General features: G+C 38.2%; 1 protein-coding gene across 1 annotated transcript in view; it reads left to right on the top strand.

The window, feature by feature from the left end:
- Nucleotides 1–19,802, top strand: part of ITGB8 (integrin subunit beta 8) — a 60,828-nt gene that overhangs the window by 26,543 nt on the left and 14,483 nt on the right. The window contains exons 3-8 of the mRNA XM_060782113.2: nucleotides 3,939–4,110; nucleotides 11,206–11,452; nucleotides 12,728–12,893; nucleotides 14,410–14,568; nucleotides 18,229–18,324; nucleotides 18,407–18,496. Coding sequence (XP_060638096.2) covers nucleotides 3,939–4,110; nucleotides 11,206–11,452; nucleotides 12,728–12,893; nucleotides 14,410–14,568; nucleotides 18,229–18,324; nucleotides 18,407–18,496 — 930 coding nt within the window. The remainder of the gene's footprint in view (nucleotides 1–3,938; nucleotides 4,111–11,205; nucleotides 11,453–12,727; nucleotides 12,894–14,409; nucleotides 14,569–18,228; nucleotides 18,325–18,406; nucleotides 18,497–19,802) is intronic.

Below are 19,802 nucleotides of genomic sequence, written 5' to 3'. Positions count from 1 at the left end.
TTCACCTTTCAGATGATTTGGAGTTGCAACTCCCATTATCCCTAGTTTACATGGAGGAGTTTAATGTCCATGGTTCACAGTATTTGAATTTATTTGATTGATTGATTGATTGATTGATTATAATTAGGCATTCTTCGTTATTAGTTTTGGTTCTTTAGCATATGCCTTATATAAGAGAGTTGACATAGTCTTCAATTCACAGAAACTGAACATTCCCTATTTAAAAAATTATCTTACTTAAAATGTTTGTTTTTTTCAAGAGCAGCCAACAGGTGATGGCTTCTGTCTGACCAGAATATGTTTTGCTCAGAGACTGCAGGTCTTGGCATGCATGAATGCAGCTCTCAAAATTTGTAACTGTTCCAAGGGTTGGCAAAGGGGGCAGCAACAACATCACAATGTACACGGAATAATAGTTTTATTACCATGGTAATAGGGCATCTGTCAGGTATCCTCCCACTTGTGTATGTTTCCTGCTCCAAGCAATTTCAGCCAGTTTTATAGCTTTGGTGAAGAATGCTTTTGGCCCTATTGTAGTCTTATATTGCAGCCAATGTTTTTTGCTCTTTCCAGCTTAATTTTAGAAAGTTGGCAAATAGAAGGCATCTTGTAAAAAACCTAGCATATTTTAGCATGTCTGATTTCCACTTTTAGAATTTGGAAGAAAGATGTAATGATACTATCATTTGGTAATGGAACCAGAGTAGTTTTAAAACCTCCTATTTTAAAGTTTGATCTATTAAAAAATACTGTTTATAAACCTATAGGACGTCATCACATTGATGAGGTCCCCCTTGCCAGTTTCTGGGGTGAATCAGTGGAGCAGCTGAGCAGTCCTGATGCCCTGGCCAGCTGTCAGCGATGCTTCTCCATCACTCTTGGGGAAGTGTTGCCACACGGCTTGTCCTAGCATTATCCCCATTGCTCCAAATGGAACATGGGTGGCTCCTTTGTTGGTGGTGCAGTGTCCTACAATGCTGCCATGCCAGTTGAGCAACAGAGCCCCATCAGAAGTGGGCCTACATCATGTGGTGGGCATCATGGGCTCGGTCGCTCAACTGGGGCAGCAGCATCCTAGGATGCTAAACATCTGCTGTGTGATGAGGTTGCTAGAAACAAAGAACAAAAAGTTGCTCATCGAGGCTCTTGCTGACAACTATTCCTGCCATTTGCTTCAAATAACTCCTAGTTTAGTGAGATTTTTGTTGATAGAGTTTTACCATCTATTACAGATACACTCCATTATTACAGAATTTAAAGATCATCCCAGCAGAGAGGAAGTCATATGCCATCTGTATATCAGATGTGAAGATCACAGAAACTTTGATCTATGCATCCAGTCCTTCATTTTATGCATAATAGTACACATGTTGGTAATTCTGGCACCCACCTAAGGATTGCTGGTTCCAAACTTGGATGCATGTGGCCAAATTCTTGATTGGGATGGGTTAAGAAACATGTGACTCTCTTATTACCACCTCAGAGCCTTCTGAATTGCTTTAGGACTCTTTAAAACTTATAAAATCCTATATGCTTAAGCTATCTCTTATATGAGCCTACCCAGCCACTGAGATCATTCTCTTAATACCCTCAGAGGGAAGGTTGATAGTAGCATGAGTATAGGGTTTGTTGGATATTGTCTTGGGCTGCAAAAGCCCTGTTGAGGAAAGCTAGACAGACTTTGCCCTTGTTGTCCTTCCACTTTTACAAGAAGGCATTGTCAATAGAATGACCACAGAGAAAAGGGATTTTTATGGTAATTGAGTATTATTTGTAACTGAAGCATTATTGAATTGCTTTTGTTAAATTGGGTTGTAAGATACTATCTTTTTGTGGTTCTATTTGTTCCATTTTTGTTAATTTTTCCATAAAGTACCCTGAGTCTCATTTTGCAAGAAAGCCTTAAAAACACCAAATAAATTAATACACATATCACATTAAATATCAGTATAGGGCATATGCATCAGTACATCTCTTTTCAACCAGGGCTCTCTCCACATCCTAGGAAATCCTGTTTTTAAGGTTCTAAGTGGTGTGCACTGTGCAAGACTCAACAGAGATGTTTTGAATAGAGAGATGTAGTGGTCTGCATGTTGGAATAGGACTCTGGAGGCCAGGCCTTGAGTCTTTACTCTGTTATTGGAACCCCCTGAATTACTTTGTGCAAATAATTGTCTATCAATCTTAGAAGTGAGAAAAGGCAGACCACCCTCCTCCTCCACAACAAATAATGCCATGTTGGATCTTCCTTAGGGTCAACATAAGATTGAAATGACTAAAATTTATTCAATTTAATTTATATCCATTATTTCCCAGTAATGGCATTTAAGGTAGCTTATAGTTTAATAAACACTGTACAGATTAAAACCTACACAGAAATGCCAGTAGAAAGGTATAAATATAAACTTTTTAAAATATAAAATAAACAATTAAAGGTAAAGGTTTCCCTTGACATTAAGTCTAGTCATGTCCAACTCTGGGGGGTGGTGCTCATCTCCATTTCTAAACCAAAGAGCCAATGTTGTCTGTAGAGCACTGTTACCTTCCTGCAGAAGCAGTTCCTATTGATCTACTCACATTTGCATGTTTTCGAACTGCTGGGTTGGCAGAAGCTGAGGCTAACAACGGGAGCTCACCCTGCTCCCAGATTTGAACTGCTAACCTTTTGGTCAGCAAGTTCAGTACTCAGCAGTTTAACCCACTGCACCACCAGGGGGCCCAAAATAGACACTAAGATATCACAATTTAATTTTTTAAAAACATATAAAAACCAACAAAACAACATGATGTCACTAAAAGTCCATCACAGTTAATTTCAAAAGTTTGGTGGAATAAGCTTTTACCGGGGGAAGGAAAACAAAAAGAAAGCCCTTCTAGCCTCCCCAGAGAGGTAATTCCCAAGTCTTGGAGCAGTAGCAAGAAACTCCTCTCTATGTTGTTTGCATCAAATGAGTCTGAGAAGTTACTGGAATAGGGTAGCATGCCTCTCCTGAAGTTTTTAAGAGCTCTAACAGATTAATGCCTAATGATAAATTTGTTGCCATGCACAATCAAACTGTAAAAAAAGTTTCCTCTTAATTCTGAGTAAATGGCAGTCATATATGTGGAGGTCCTGATAGCAGCTACAGATTAATGTTTTGTTCCTAAATCTGTGCAGCCAGTACTGTCTGTCCAGTCAACTCCTCATGGTGGAAATAAGCCCATGAGCTTTGGGTTTTATTATAGAAAATAAAATTTCAAAATATGATTTTTTTTTCCCAAAAGGGGCATTCAAAAAAGACCAATAATAAGCAAAAAGACATACAACCCAAAAAACCAGATTAAAAAAAGAAAAAGCAAACAAGTGGAAAGCAAGCAAGCCATTCTGGCATGGAATCCAAAACAACATACCACAACAATGTCATTAAACTGTTTACTTATTATTTGTTTTTATAAAGCTTGCATTTTACCTTCCTTGTGTTTTCACACCACTCAAAGCAGCTGTCCTCTGCAAATATTCTCTTAATTAAAAGCTGCCTGAAATTTTAAAAAAAGGTTTGCCTGAAGGAAAAGCAAGAAGGAGCTTTATGGAATCTCACTAAGGATCTCAGTTCTCCAAATGTGAGGCCACTGCCCTAATGTCTTGTGCTTATTAATCTAGCTACTTATCTTGATGGATTCCATTTGTTAACTACAATAAAAGTTCAGTATCAATGCTTTGAATTGGACTTTAAAATGGATTGGCCACTTGTGTAAGTGATGTAGAATTGATGCCTTATGCTCAACCAGATGACTGTATTCTTTCCTAGCTACAGCTTCTGAGCCATCTTCAAGGGCAGTCCCAATACAATTATCTGCACTAGAAAACTTCATTTTTGGATGGTGTGGCAATGCATCATGGTATTATTCAAAGTTTTCTTTCTTATTTTCATTTATTTATTTTGTCTCTTTCAAAACAGGATTTTATGACTGGAACAAGGTGGAAGGAACGATGTGACAAAGTTCTCCATTTAATAAAAAGGGGCTGCAGGGAGGATTTTATAGAAAGTCCCAAAGATGATATAAGCATATCCAGCAATGAAGTTCATGTACAAGTGACACCAGGAGAAGTGACCGTTCACCTCTATCCAGGTTTGTTTATCAAAACAAGTGTGTTGTTTTAGTATGTAAATATAGATAGTTAAGTTGGGCACAGTTTATAGATGGAAAAGGAGGGTGTATTATTCACCCACCACTTGTTGTCCAGCTTATTTTTTTTCTTTTGATACAGAAAGATATGTACTTTTGAACAACTCTTCCAAAGTGAGATTTAAAGAAGAATAGAAAGAAAGCAATGTAACTCATACTGGAACCCTTTGAACACACCAATTCAATTAGCATTCTTTACTTCATCTAAAATTTCCTTGTGCTAGTTTTGGCTTCCACATGTTTTATATCCTTGGCATTGATTTAAACAGTAATGAGCCTGCCTGTCATTATCCATTGTCTAATTTCCACTAAATGTTCACTGAAATTAGATAATTAAAAGTGAACAGCTCTGTTCACTAGTTACTTTTTTCCTCTGCCAAATAGTATAAATGAAACATGATACATGATTTCTGTGGTTATATTTAGATTTCATTCTCTGATTTGAGTATCTTTTCCCATATGGAATTTCCTGCTATGGGATGAGTTCTGATTCTCACTACTTTTACACTTCTGCTAACATGTTCATCCTGTCTCTGGTCCTTCTGTAGTCTTCCAACAACTTTCAAATAATGAGGTTCTTGTGGGTTTTTTCGGGCTATAGAGCCATGTTCTAGAGGCATTTCTCCTGACGTTTCGCCTGCATCTATGGCAAGCATCCTCACTACCTCTGAGGATGCTTGCCATAGATGCAGGCGAAACGTCAGGAGAAATGCCTCTAGAACATGGCTCTATAGCCCGAAAAAAACCACAAGAACCTAGTGATTCCAGCCATGAAAGCCTTCGACAATACATTTCAAATAATGGTTTGAGCAGGACTTTGGCTTCCTTCAAATATTTTTCCCCAGGCAAAAAACAACAGCTGGTGGTTTCTGTGTCAGTGGGCAGTAGGTCCATACCTGATTTTAGTCTGAAGATACTGAACTCTATCCCCAAAATAGCTTCAGCACTTGGACAGCACCTTGAAACACCCCACTGCTATGGAAGACACTAGTCTTGAGGCAGCCAGGGTTTTTGTTTTTTTTAAATGAATGCCTTTTGTTTGTTATTGTTCTTGATTTTGTTTTTAAAATGTGTCCTCAATGATGAGGGGGAGGAGCCTTTGTGGTTGCTACAGAAGGCAACCCACCAACATTTGGCCTTCTTGGTCTGTGGACCGTGGGCATCCTGCCCAAGTTGCCCATTTCTGTGGAGGAGCACTATTGAAGCTTTCATCCTGACAAATGTATTCAGGCAGCTCCTTGTGTGTTGCATACGTATACTGAATTTATTTGATTCTAAGATGACATTGATTGTAAAATATGCATTAATTTCAGTGCCAACAACCAAAAAATATGTATATATGTGTACACAAACACACACAAACATATATACGCACGGACACACATACAAGCACCGATGATTATAAGGTGCACCCTGTTTTCAGAGGTATTTATATGGGGTGTGTGTTAGAATAAAAAATAGGATACTGGAATGGTACAAGAGTAATAATAATAACAACAACAAACATATACACACATACATACAAGCACCGATGATTATAAGGTGCACCCTGTTTCAGAGATATTTATATGGGGGGTGGGGTGTTAGAATAAAAAAAATAGGATACTGGAATGGTACAAGAGTAATAACAACAACAACAACAACAACAACAACAACAACAACAACAACAAAACTTTATTTAAAGACTGCACTAGCTACCCAAAGGGACTCGGGGTGGTTTCCAACACATATGGCAAATAGTCAATGCCTACAAAGAACATACAAACAGATTACTTCAAAACAAAATACATCAAACAATATACAAGCAACCTAACTAAAAGTAAGTAAATCATTCTCCTGGAGAAAGTTCTAGCTTAATCTTGAATTTCCATTACAGCACATCAACAATAAAAAATTATCTACATAGATATTTTAACAAACATTCTTGAAAGAGGGATGATAGGTTGGAAATTTACTACTTGCTTCTTCATCTTGTATTCAAGAATTCAACATTGTTTACTTAACGTATATATCTAATATTGTCAAGCAAAAGATTAACGTAGAGATACTGTATGGACTTCCTCCAGCATCGCAAAGATTCACAGGAAGTTTACACATTGACAAAGATGGAACTGGGTCATCTGTTAATTCTCAAAATAAGAGCGGAGTGTAATTGTTGAGCATGTCCTGGTCTCAATCATGTTAAGAGTTACACAGGTATAGGCTTCATTCCCCCACAAACAGTTGCTGTGGTATTTTAATGCAGAGCAGAGTAGAAGTCATTGTTTATTCATAAAGTTGGTGTTCCAGGCTCTCAGGGTTTTAAATTGATGATTTAAATGAGAGAAAACAAAGACTTCATTCACAACAAAAAGTATTTCACATTGTGGGTTTTGCTTGGAAGTTTGGAACCTTTGTGTGAACTTCATTTGTAAAAACTTAGCTAAAGAAAACTGGGGAGAATCTGTCAACATTAGCTGGATATATACAGTGATTCTTGGGGCTATATTTATACATATATAGTAAGGATGTGGAAAGCATATTATTTGCTAATCCCTTTGGGTTATGTTTTTTCTTCCGAGTGTTTTTTTCAACTTCCCGTTAGCTACTGATTTTCCTAGCAATATTGCATTGTCATGAGCTATCCTTCTTGTGATCCGAAGTATTTGGGGGTGGCTTTATGAAGTATCTGTTTTATAGGAAAAAATGCCAAAAGAAATGCACAGTGGGTTAAATCACTGAACTGCTGAACATGCTGACTGAAAGTCTCAGGTTCAAATCCAGAGAGTGGTGTGAGCTCCTGCTGTTAGCCCCAGCTTCTGCCAACCTAGCAGTTCAAAAACATGCAAATGTGAGTAGATGAATAGGTACCGCTCTAATGGGAAGTTAAGGTGCTTCATGCAGTTATGCCGGCCACATGACCTTGGAGGTGTCTATGGACAACGCTGGCTCTTTGGCTTAGAAATTGAGATGAGCACCAACTCCCAAAGTCAGACACAACTAGACTTAATGTCAGGGGAAAAGCTTTACCTAAATGCCAAAAAAATCACTTTAATCAAAAAAGCCACCCTCACTTTTGGACACTCTGTTGGGATTAGTGAGGGCCTTACTCTTCAAACTTTGCATTACTGTAAATGTATCACATAAACATGGGATCCATTTGATTCAGAGTCCTTCAAGTATCTGTTCTTAGTGTGACAACCATGTATGGCCTTATGAGCTTAGCTGCATCTTCATACCCAGGTGATAAAGAAATATATTCTGGATTTCATTCACTGCTATTGTAACAAACATCTGCAAGTCTGTGACATATTTTATAATCTGTCATTCCATATAAATAGACCAAGCCTGTTGAGAATAAGTTATTGAAAGGTATTTAACCATTATTTCACATTTGTGTCCCCACAAGGGATATTTTTTAAAAAGGAATTTGGGATAGATTGCCCAAATCTGTCCCATTCCACCCACCTCACACTGGCCCTTTGAGGACGATTAGACAAAAGATAATGACTTTCCCACAACTCCATAATCCTTCATGGGCCTGCATATTTCTATAAATCACTGTAATTCTTTTGTTCGTATTGGCAATTGTCATGGAAAAACATGATTATCTCTTCCATGGAATAGTATTGCAAGAAAAGACAATGAGTAACTCTACTAATGGAAATTATTTCATGCTGAATAAGTCCAAAGGAGAAGTGTTAGGTAAAAGAATAAGATATTCTGAAATCTTATTTGTGTTTCATCATCTCCTTTTAAAGAGGGTGTATTTAACAGAAATGACAAGGATGGCTTCTACGTGTAACTGTTTTTTTTAGTTACTGGAGAAATACAATGCAGCTTTGTGTTTCTTTGCCAAGCCAAGCATGACTGTAATCTCAGGCACTTGTTCGTTGTATAATAAATTGAAAAGGAATCATGTGTACATGAATGTTTCTGATTTGATATGATGGTGACACAGCAGGTTAAATCGCTGAACTGCTGAATTTGCTGACAGAAAGGTTGGCGGTTCGAATCCAGGGAGCGGGTTGAGCTTCCGCTATTAGGCCCAGTTTCTGCCAACCTAACAGTTCGAAAACATGTAAATGTGAGTAGATCAATAGGTACCGCTTCTAAGGGAAGGTAACAGCACTCTGTGGAGTCATGCTGGCCACATGACCTTGGAGGTGTCTATGACCAACGCTGGCTCTTCGGCCTAGAAATAGAGATGAGTACCACTCCCCAGAATTGGACACGACTAGACTTAATGTCAGGGGAAACCTTTACCTTTATTATGATGTCCCTCCAACAGTATTTTCACAGCATCTGTGTTCCCTTATTTGAAACAGGCATATAATCTCGTTTAGTATGTATAGTATTCTGGAAAAATCAGTGAATTTATAAAGATGCCACCTCTGGGATATAATAAAATACATTCAGAGTTCAATTTTGGAGTTAATTTCAAAACCAGCTTCAGCATGGCACTTTACCCATACCCATGGATTTGGCAGTCAGCTTTTTCCATCTTAAAATGAAATGTAAAGCTGGTATACTTTTCCAGTCTTTGTCAGACATCAGATAATGCTCTCTTGAAAGAACTTTGGGGAAAGTGCATTTTTTTTAAAAAAAATGAATTATTTGGAACAACCCTTGCCAAATATGCTATATAAATTTGTGGTGGTTGGATTTTAAGTACAGATATACCTCATTTAACAAAGAAGAGCACTCTTTCTTTAACAGAAACTTTGATCGGTTTCTGCACCACAGAAAGAGAAAAGCAGTTCAACACATTTCAGCAAAGTTTTTATTCAAACTGGAAAACTACACACATGCAAAATTAAACAGCTAGGTCAGGTAAGCCTTGCATGAATAAACAAAACATTTGGAATCTTCTAGACCAGTGGTTCTCAACCTTCCTAATGCTCTGACCCTTTAATACAGTTCCTATGTACACATATATACATATGTGGTAACCCCCAACCATAAAATTATTTTCGTTGCTACTTCATAACTGTAATTTTGCTACTGTTATGAATCGTAATGTAAATGTCCAATATGCAGAATGTATTTTATTCACTGGACCAAATTCGGCACAAATACCCAATACGCCCAAATTTGAATACTGGTCGGGTTGGTGGGATTGCTTTTTTTTTATTTGGGGGTAGTTGTTGCTGGGATTTTGTCATTTGGAAGTTGTATTTGATGGGATTTATAGCTCATCTACAATCAAAGAGCATTCTGAATCCCACCAATGACGGAATTGATCCAAACTTGACACACAGAACTCCCGTGACCAACAGAAAATACTGGGTTTGGTGGGCACTGACCTTGAGTTATGGAGTTGTAGTTCACCTACATCCAGAGAGCACTGTGGACTCAATCCATGATGGATCTGGACCAAACTTGGCACAAATACTCAGTATGCCCAAATGTGAACATTGGTGGGGTTTGGGAAAAACAGACCTTGGCATTTGGGAGTTGTAGTTGCTGGGATTTATAGTCCACCCACAATCAAAAAGCATTCTGAACTCCACCAACAGTAGAATTGGGCCAGACTTCCCACATAGAACCACCATGACCAATAGAAAATAGAAAATAGCTGCAGCAGACAAAAGTCCTTTGTCCCACCCCGGTCATTCCACAGATATATAAAGCCATTTTTCCTACTTCCAACAGACCTCATTACCTCTGAGGATGCTTGCCACAGATGCAGGCGAAACTTCAGGAGAAAATGCCTCTAGAACATGGCCATATAGCCTGGAAAAACCTACAACAACCCAGAAAATACTGTGTTTTCTGATGGTCTTTAGTGACCCCTGTGACACCTCCTTGCGATCCCCCCAGGGGCCCCGACCCCCAGGTTGAGAAACACTGTTCTAGAGATGCCTTCAAGACTTCTTTCAAGCGCATCCAAAGATTATTATTTTTACTTTTACCTTTTTTCCACTTTTCTAATAAGTTTGATTCTGGTGACCATACACAGGCAGATCCATGCTTTTTAAACTTGCTGGGAATAGCTGGTGATGCTTATATTCTCTCCCTCTCCCTCTCTGCTTTTGTTTTAACCCTTTGCTGTCAAAATTCCATGTCAGAATATGAAACATATAGTAGATCTTTGTGGAGGAGGATTTCTCTTGTTCCTACCAAAATCTCCCTCCCCTTCTTGAGCTGTAAACTGTTTAATCTTGTATCTGAGTGAGGTCTATTAGTGGACATCACTGTGAAAACGGGAGAGAAAGAGAGAGAGGGAGGGAGGAAGGGAAACGTTCTGGGACTGGCAATTTTCTTGCCTGCCATGTGGCTGCACAAGCAAGTCACTACTTCAGGAAATGTGGCTCCCATCCAGCAACAAGTGTCCTGGAAGCAGAGAACTGGAAAGTTGGGAAATACAGATGAACCTAAACTGGAACGGAACCTAGTGTTGTAGTGCAACTTCCTGATCAAGGATGTTCCATTTGTAAAGAAAACAAATAGGTCCATTCAGAACCTGCCAGCCCTGAACTAAAGGCTGTAATTCATATGCAAATCCCATTACATGTTGTGGCATAGTTTCTATTATTTCTCATAAAATCACATTAGCTTCACACTCTCAGAACTCTAGAAGGAATATTGACAAAGATTATTTTTCTTACTCTGAAACTTATGAAAAACAGTGAAGTTGCAAACTATGCTGCGATAAGAAATTGATGTCTTTTAACAAAGGCGTGCTTTCTTTGTGTAGCCAATTCAACAGAGGTTAATATAATACCTATTTTAGTGTTCTTTATTTATGTATTTCTTCCCTGTTTTTGACATTTTCATAAAGATTGACTAAACAACCTGAAACATTTTAAATACCCAGAAAAATGTCACATTTATAATAGATCAACAACCTGTCTTTCTCCTTTTTATAAATGGAATGGCTGCCATGCCAGGAGAAAGGCAGGTTGTTGATTTATTAATTCATGGTCCCGAGAGTAAGCTGTATTCTCTGGATCTAGTTTTAAAAGGAAGATAAGCTTCAGTTTTATTGATTTTAAAATACAATGTTTATCCAAAAGTCCTCATTTTAATTCTGTTGTTGTTTTTTTTTCAAATCAGGATCTGAAGCAAGTTTTATGTTGAAAGTCCATCCACTGGAAAAATACCCTGTGGACCTCTATTATTTAGTTGATGTGTCTGCATCAATGCACAAAAACATTGAAAAATTAAACTCTGTTGGGTTTGATTTATCTCAAAAGATGAAAAATATTTCTGTTGATTTACGACTTGGATTTGGATCCTATGTGGATAAGACAGTGTCACCTTATATTAGTATTCATCCAGGCAGAATCCACAATCAGTGCAGGTAAGTAATATTAACTGCATATCTGTGTAAATCCAAAAGGAAGGACAAGATACTTATGAACTAGTTCTAAACCAAACTAAGCCAGTTTTAATCAGAGTCCTTGGCCTGGAGGGAGTGGGGATAAGCAAACATTTCAATCTGCCCTAAGTGCTTAAACTATTAAACTATCTTCTAACATCTTCATATGTAATAAATGTATGCACTTCCTCTTAAAGATTAAAAGACAGATTATGAATTGCAAATGAGGTTCTTTCACCCTTTCTTTTATTTAAACAAGTGGGGTAGACTTAACAATTGAATCTCTACAAATTGAAACTCTGCAAAGCTTTTCTGCATTTGATAAGCCAAGAAACCCCACTGATTGTAATTTTTTTTTTTAGTGGCCATTGCAAAAAACTGGTGCTTAGCTTGAGAACAAGCTGAACATATTGACAATTGATTTAGCATCTTAGTTTGTCTGTTAGCTTTAACCATAACTTTCTAGTTCAGTCATAACAGGAAATTATAATTAATGCATGATTTCCAGATTGCACACCTGCTAACAGAAAGGGTCTGAATACAAACAACAAATAATGCTTCACATGTGAACAACATGTAATCATTATGTTATGTATTTATTTATATACCAATATCTATCTACCTATATAATAAAAATGTGTTTGCATGTTTGTGGGTGAGTATCTATCTATGGCCCCTTCCACACAGCTGTATAAAATCCACATTGAACTAGATTATAGGGCAGTGTGGACTCAAATAATCCAGTTCAAAGCAGATATTGTGGATCATCTGCCTTGATATTCTGAGATATATGCTTGTGTGGAAGGGACCAAGCCTGGCATACAGACCCCACCCCCCATGACCAACAGTAAATAATGGAAGTGTTTGGAAGTGATTGCTTTAGCATGATGGGAGTTAAAGTCCACAAAAATCCAAAGATACCTTTGACTCCCACCAATGATGAATCTGAACCAAACCTGGCACACAGATTCATCATGACCAACTTTAGCTACTGGTGCAGTTTGGGAACAGTGACAGATTATGATGGGATTTGTGGTTTACTCACATCCTTATGCATTTTCTATTGGGATCTTTCATAAATCACAAAACAAACAATTACTATTTCTCATGTTTATCCTAACAAAATCCATAACCTGGGCATCGCCAAGTACCTTAGCTGGTGTACATTAAAAAACATCTATACTACAAAGTGTACAAAATAAACCTAGATATTTTAACAATTTTTATAATGTTGGATCTCTTCTTTTTTCCATAAAGTGATTATGATCTAGATTGCATGCCTCCACATGGCTATATCCATGTTTTATCATTGACTGACCAAATAGCAGAATTTGGACGTGCAATCAATAAGCAAAAGATCTCTGGAAATATTGACACACCTGAAGGAGGATTTGATGCTATGCTTCAGGCTGCTGTGTGCCAGGTAAGAAGTGACTTATAATTTGTAGGAAGGAAAATATTTGATTTCTTTGCTTGCTGGTTGATATAAAGTCATGTTGCTGTAATGTTGTGTTGATAGTTCTTCATAAGGCTAAAGTCAGTTTTGCTTGTGTTCACATCACTTTTTCTCCCCCTATCTCCCTCATGATTCTTGGTCAGATGGTTTTGAAAGTATTTTTCAACATGCATTATTTCTATCATAAGTATGGAACTGTCTTGAGTTGAGCCCAATGTGTTTCAAACACTTTAAGCCTAGAATCATAGAATAATAGAGTTGGAAGAGACTACATCGGCCATCTAATCCAACCTCCTACCATGCAAGAAAAGCACAATCAAAGCACCCCCAACAGATGTCATCCATCCTCTGTTTAAGGAACTTCCACCACACTTTGAGGCAAAGAGTTCCACTGCTAAACATCTCTTACAGTCAGGAGGTTCTTTGTAATGTCCAGGTGGAATCTCCTTTCCTGTAATATGAATACATTGTTCCAAGTCCTAGTCTCCAGGACAACAGAAAACAAGCCTGCTCCCTCGTCCTGTTTTATTATTTGTGTCTTTTATTTTTAAACATTTCTATCTCACCTTTTCCCCAATAATGGGACTCAAGCCAGCTAGCAATTTAGTACAAGCTTTTATTTATTTATTTATTTATTTCAAAAGCATTGCGTAGATAAGTATAAAACTGATAAAATAGAGGAAGCACAAGCGGCGAAATAATTTTAGACCAAAAATGGGCAACAACAACTGCATTGCCTGTAGCTTTAAACAATTCTTCCTCTGTGCATGAGGCAGGGCATTGTGGGCAAGCATATAGATTTGGAGTTATTTGTTCTGCTTCACAGTCACACAAGGTGGAGGGTTCTTCTAGGTAGTATCATTTTGCTAATTTGTCTTTTGATCTGCCTACTCCACTTCTGAGTCTGTTCAGGGACTTCCAAGTTGCCTATTCTTGGTTTGCCCTTGGAGGTAGGTCCTTATGGGGGGGGGGGGGGACATCCAATTGGAATTTCCTGGTTTAGCTGCCCAGAGGGATACTCTTGCTGTTGCTGGAAGAACATTAAGAGGAGTGGTAGTTCTCATGAAGCTTTTCCTAGATTTGAGTCTATTGGGAAGAGGCTGATAGCCATGCGGGGGATGGCTTTGATAGTGTTCAACCTTATTTTTTCATCCTTACAAAAAAAAAAAAACATTAAAGTTATAAAATAATGATGAATTAAAGCCAATTAAATAATCTGTAAAATTAAAACCAATAAAATTCATTAAAAGGTGATATAATAATTGACAAATTAGCCCAGTACACCATTAAAAGGCCATCACTAAGTCTATTTATAGTCCAATTTTGAAAGTCAGACAGAATAACAATGCTTTTTAATTGCCTATAGAAGAAGAGAAAGAGTGAACCCTCATGTCCTCCCTAGAGAGAGTTGGTGGAGTCCAGTTCATTGACTTGCATATTTCCCTTTGTACATCTCTTAGCTATTCTTTCTTCCATTTTTTAGAGACAGATTGGTTGGCGCAAAGAAGCAAAACGTCTACTCCTCATGATGACAGATCAGACTTCTCATCTGGCTCTTGACAGTAAATTAGCAGGAATAGTAATTCCTAATGATGGAAATTGCCATTTAAAAGATAATGTGTACAGCAAAGCAACCAGTATGGTAAGGTATTTGTCATATATCTGTCATACTCAGTTTGAACGGGTATTCCAACGTATAAGAACAGTTTCCACAGTGAAATGCACCTAGTGGAAGCTATCAATGTCTGCCGGAAGCATCACTGAAGTTGTCGGAGACCTTAATTGGGTCAGAGCAATGTGAACACTGTTTGGGTTGAGTCAGTTTTCAGCCTAGCATTTCATTGGGAATGAGAAGGGATTTGGGTGAGATAGCTTCCTCTTCAAATGTTTGGTGAAGTCTCACTCAATAAGGCCTCCTATAAGGAAAAATGTAAGCCTTTCCTGGCTGTATTTTTTCCCCTTTTTCTCATCTGTTCTACCTGGCAACCCTGAATGAGAGTCAGAACTGTCAACTAGCCACCCATTTTTCTGCTTCTCTGTTTCTTGTACTTGCATCCTGAATATAATACAAAAGAAAAATCAATCTAATTGCAATTTGGAAACAGAGCATATATTAGAAATATTGCACAGTAACAGTGGGGTTTCTCCTGAATTCAGCTCTGTCAGTAGATGTCCAAGTACCATGTAGTATTGTTATTTTATTGTTATTGTGGTTTTTATATTTATTTATATCCCACTTTTTTCTCAATAATGGGAGTGAAGGTGGGTTTTAGTTATTTAAAATAGTACAGATTTAAATCTCTCTCTCTCTCTCTCTCTCTCTCTCTATATATATATATATATATATATTTCAAAACATATAATTTGTAGTGTTAAAGATATGCATATACAATCCAAATGCACACACAAAGGTTCTGAATATTACAGTTATACTTGGAAAATGTTTCTGCTGAAACCAGTGGGTTCCCTAGGCCACAAGTTGTGGCTTGCTTTAAATTCCATTGAATTCAAGAGTTTTTGTCTTATCTGACCAAGAATTGTATCCAACCCAATAGATTTTTAGATAAAGTCAGCTGGAAAAAAAAGCATGTTCTTGTAGAGTTCAGCAGAATTCTATAGAAAATGAGATAGTAACTCTGGAGCCCTGTCAAATGCATATGGGGCGGAAAGCCTTTGTGTATCCTGAACTAGGCAACACAGGGAAGGCGGCTTTGTGTTATATCGTAAATCTGTGTTTGTGTAGTAAATTAGTCATCATTGAGAAATCAGGGAACATCTGTGGACATTTCTGAAGAAACAGACACAGCAATAGAAAAAATCGCAGCAAAGATTAACTGTCACACATTGTTACAAAATGCTGTGCTTGTCTGTTTTAAAATAAGCACAGTGTTATTCTAGCCTTTTGATACAATTGAGTGCAAAGACTTGTGTATTTGTTGCAGCCAGCATGTTTTAGGAAACAATGTTTTTATTCACTCATGATTTCCAGTAAATAGAAAATAGCACAGGCCATATGTCAGGTGCTTCTTTGTCCTTTCCTGCTTCTCTTGAGGTTTTTTTCCTTGTTAATTGTCATCAAATTGACGTTGACTTACGTTGACCCCATGAATGAGAGCCATCCAAGTTACCCTATCATTGACAGCCCTGATCAGATCTTGCAGACTCTGTGGCTTCCTTAATCTAGTCTAACAATCTGTGATTTTCTTTTTCTATTGCCTTCTACCTTAACAAGTATTATTGTTTTTTATAGTGAGCCATGCCTTCTGATGATATGACTGCAGTAGAATGGTCTCTGTTTAGTCATTTTGATTTTTAAGGAGAGTTCAGGCTTCATTTGCTATGTTTGTTGTTCATTCGTTCAGTCGTCTCCGACTCTTCGTGACCTCATGGACCAGCCCACACCAGAACTCCCTGTCGGCCGTCACCACCCCCAGCTCCTTCAAGGTCAGTCCAGTCACTTCAAGGATGCCATCCATCCATCTTGCCCTTGGTCGGCCCCTCTTCCTTTTGCCTTCCACTTTCCCCAGCATAATTGTCTTCTCTAGGCTTTGCTGTCTCCTCATGATGTGGCCAAAGTACTTCAACTTTGTCTCTAGTATCCTTCCCTCCAGTGAGCAGCCGGGCTTTATTTCCTGGAGGATGGACTGGTTGGATCTTCTCACAGTCCAAGGCACTCTCAGAACTTTCCTCCAACACCACAGCTCAAAAGCATCGATCTTCCTTCGCTCAGCCTTCCCTAAGGTCCAGCTCTCACATCCGTAGGTTACTACAGGGAATACCATGGCTTTGACTAGGCGGATCTTTGTTGCCAGTGTGATGTCTCTACTCTTTACTATTTTATCGAGATTGGACATTGCTCTCCTCCCAAGAAGTAAGCGTCTTCTGATTTCCTGGCCACTGTCTGCATCTGCAGTAATCTTTGCACCTCATTTGCTATAGGATCCTTTTTTTTTCTTTGTAGCAGTTCATGTCTCCCATATTTCAAATGAGTTGATTTTATTCCTATTCACTTTCTTCACTGTCCAACTTTCACAACCATGCATAAAAATGGCAGATATAATGGTCTGGACACTCTTAACTAGTATTCATTGCTGTATCTTTATACTTCAGGAACTGCCCTTCCATGGTTTCCTGTGCAGAAACCATACCTATGCTGGTTTGAACTCCACAGTGGATTCTTCTTGCAATGAAAGCTCCCAAATAAAGCACAGATCTTTGATAACTGTGCTTTGATAACTGTGTCCTTAACTACATTTAGCCAATGAATAATTTATTCTAGTATCACATCCCAGCATAGATATGGATTTCTGGATTTTTTTTATGTCAGGAGCAACTTGAGAAACTGCATGTTGCTTCTGGTGTGAGAGAATTGGCTGTCTGTAAGGACGTTGCCCAGGGGGCACCCAGATGTTTTACCATCTTGTGGGAGGCTTCTCTCATGTCCCTGCATGGGAAGCTGGAGCTGACAGACAGGAGCTCATCCCACTCCTTGGATTTGAACCACCGATCTTTTGGTCAGCAGTCCTGCCAGCACAAGGTTTAACCCATTGCGCTACTGGGTGTTCCAGCTTTCTGGATGCCACTTCCCCTATGGCAAAAAAGTACAAAGTAGGGAGACTTCAGTGGCTTTCATTTGTCCAGTAAATAGCTCAGAAACCTCAGATTTGATTCTAAGTAGCCCCTGGCAGAAGGTTGTCAGAGGACTAATAGGCTGAACAATGTCAGGCTTTTCTACCAAAAAACAACACTGAGTATATTTTTAATTTATAAATTAGATTCCAGAGTCAACCTGAAGACGAAATACAAAATAAATTAAGAGCACAAATAACAATTGGTATAATAATCCAAAAACAGTTTATTTCAAACATGTTTCCCCAAACAGAAGTAGTATCTAGGGCTGTGGTTCTCAATCTGTGGGTCTCCAGATGTTTTGGGCTTCAATTCCCAGAAATTCTAACAGCTAGTAAACTGGCTGGGATTTCTGGGAGTTGTGGGCCAAAACACCTGGGGACCCACAGGTTGAGAACCACTGATCTAGGGGACTCTCATCTAGACATCAGGAAGAATTCTCTTTGAGTTCTAGATTATTGCAGAATGTGAAGACAGTAAAACAGCTGTGATTCAACATGATCTGTAAAAGTACCTTACATTCTGTTTTGTTTCAAGCATTCAAAGGTTTGTGGTAAAAGAATTACAACTCTGCTTATCTAAGGTTTCATGGTAAATGTCATATTTATAGCATTCTTTTTATCATATTAATCTTTGAAAGTCATACAATTTGTTTCCTTTTTTTAATTTATAGGAGCATCCATCCCTCGGTCAACTTGCTGAAAAACTCATAGACAACAATATTAGTGTAATCTTTGCAGTCCAAGGAAGCCAATATCACTGGTATAAGGTATTTTTAAACATCAGAATTTTATCTTCTTCAAAGATGACACTGATAAAGCCATTATAACGGTAATTGTGTTCTTCCATAGGACCTTTTGTCTCTGCTGCCTGGCACTGTTGCAAGACAGATAGAATCACAAGCAGCAAATCTGGGAGATCTGGTGGTAGATGCTTACAAGGTATATGCTTTTGACGTTTATGTGCTCTTGTATTTTTGTCCCCTTTCAAACTGGTTTTGGGGAGGCAACTGATCAAAAGGCTCTAAATGCGTACAATCACTGTATAGCCAGATCAGGGAATCCTTATACCTACATAAATAATTATTAAATAACCCCACCCCATAAATTAATGAAATAATGTTTGTATTCAGATTACTTTTTTTGGAGGTGTATCCCTTATCTGGAATTTTAAAATCCAAAATACTAAAAAAATACAAAATTGTCCACATGTATGGCTGAGATAAGGGCCCCCTGGTGGTGCAGTGGGTTAAACCGCTAAGCTGCTGAACTTACTGACTGAAAGTTGGACTATTCAAATCTGGAGAGCTCCTGCTGTTAGGCCCAGCTTCTGCCAACCTATCAATTCAAAAACATGCAAGTGTAAGTAGATCAGTAGGTACCACTTCTCCGAGAAGGTAATGGCACTCCATGCAGTAATGCTGGCCACATGACCTTGGAGGTGTCAATGGACAATGCCGGATCTTTGGCTTAGAAATGGAGATGAGCCTTATTCCCCAGAGTTGGACTCTAATTCTAGTCAAGTCAGGGGAAACCTTTACCTTTATTATGGCTGAGATAGTAACAGCTATGCTTTCTGACAATTCAGTGTCCACAAACTTTGTTTCATGCTTAAAAGCATTGCAGTTACTGTATTAAACTACCCTCAGACTATATGTTTAAGGTATATATGAAACGTTAATGGATTTTGTGTTTACATTCGTTCTTTCCTCCATGATATCTTATGTGAGAGCCCTGATTGTACAATGGGATATCTTGCACACTGGCATACATTGTTGAAATTATCTGACATAGCTGCATACCATGCCAGTGACATAGATCATGACAAAGTTATGTATCACGGCCCATTTTTTCAGTGCAGTGTTTGTGCAAACCACAGAGGTTTGGGCTTTTTGCATCTTATACAGTTTTTATCTGCCAATGTGATGTATTTGTTTTAATTCTCCATTTCTTGGGACTTTATTTTATTATTTTTCTTTCAGTATTATGCTGTATCCAGGAATGTATTCTTTTCCTTCCTTTCTGTTTTTTTTTCCTGGAGAAAATACAAAAATATGAGGGAGGGGGGGGGGGTCCTGGCTTGCAGAGAATATACCACTGTTGAGACACACAGAGTATATACATAAAATCTTGTTCATGTATAGGCAGTACCATGAACAAATGGGGAAATTCCAATATCCTTTGTGATGGGTCTCACTGGTGTTCTAACTTTTCCATTGAGAATTCAGGGTATTTTGTGGTATGAGAG

The sequence above is a fragment of the Anolis sagrei genome, chromosome 6, assembly GCF_037176765.1.
Source record: "Anolis sagrei isolate rAnoSag1 chromosome 6, rAnoSag1.mat, whole genome shotgun sequence".
NCBI lineage: Eukaryota > Metazoa > Chordata > Lepidosauria > Squamata > Dactyloidae > Anolis > Anolis sagrei.
The sequence above is the reverse complement of the archived record's forward strand: the minus strand, read 5'-3'. Positions and strand labels throughout refer to the sequence as shown.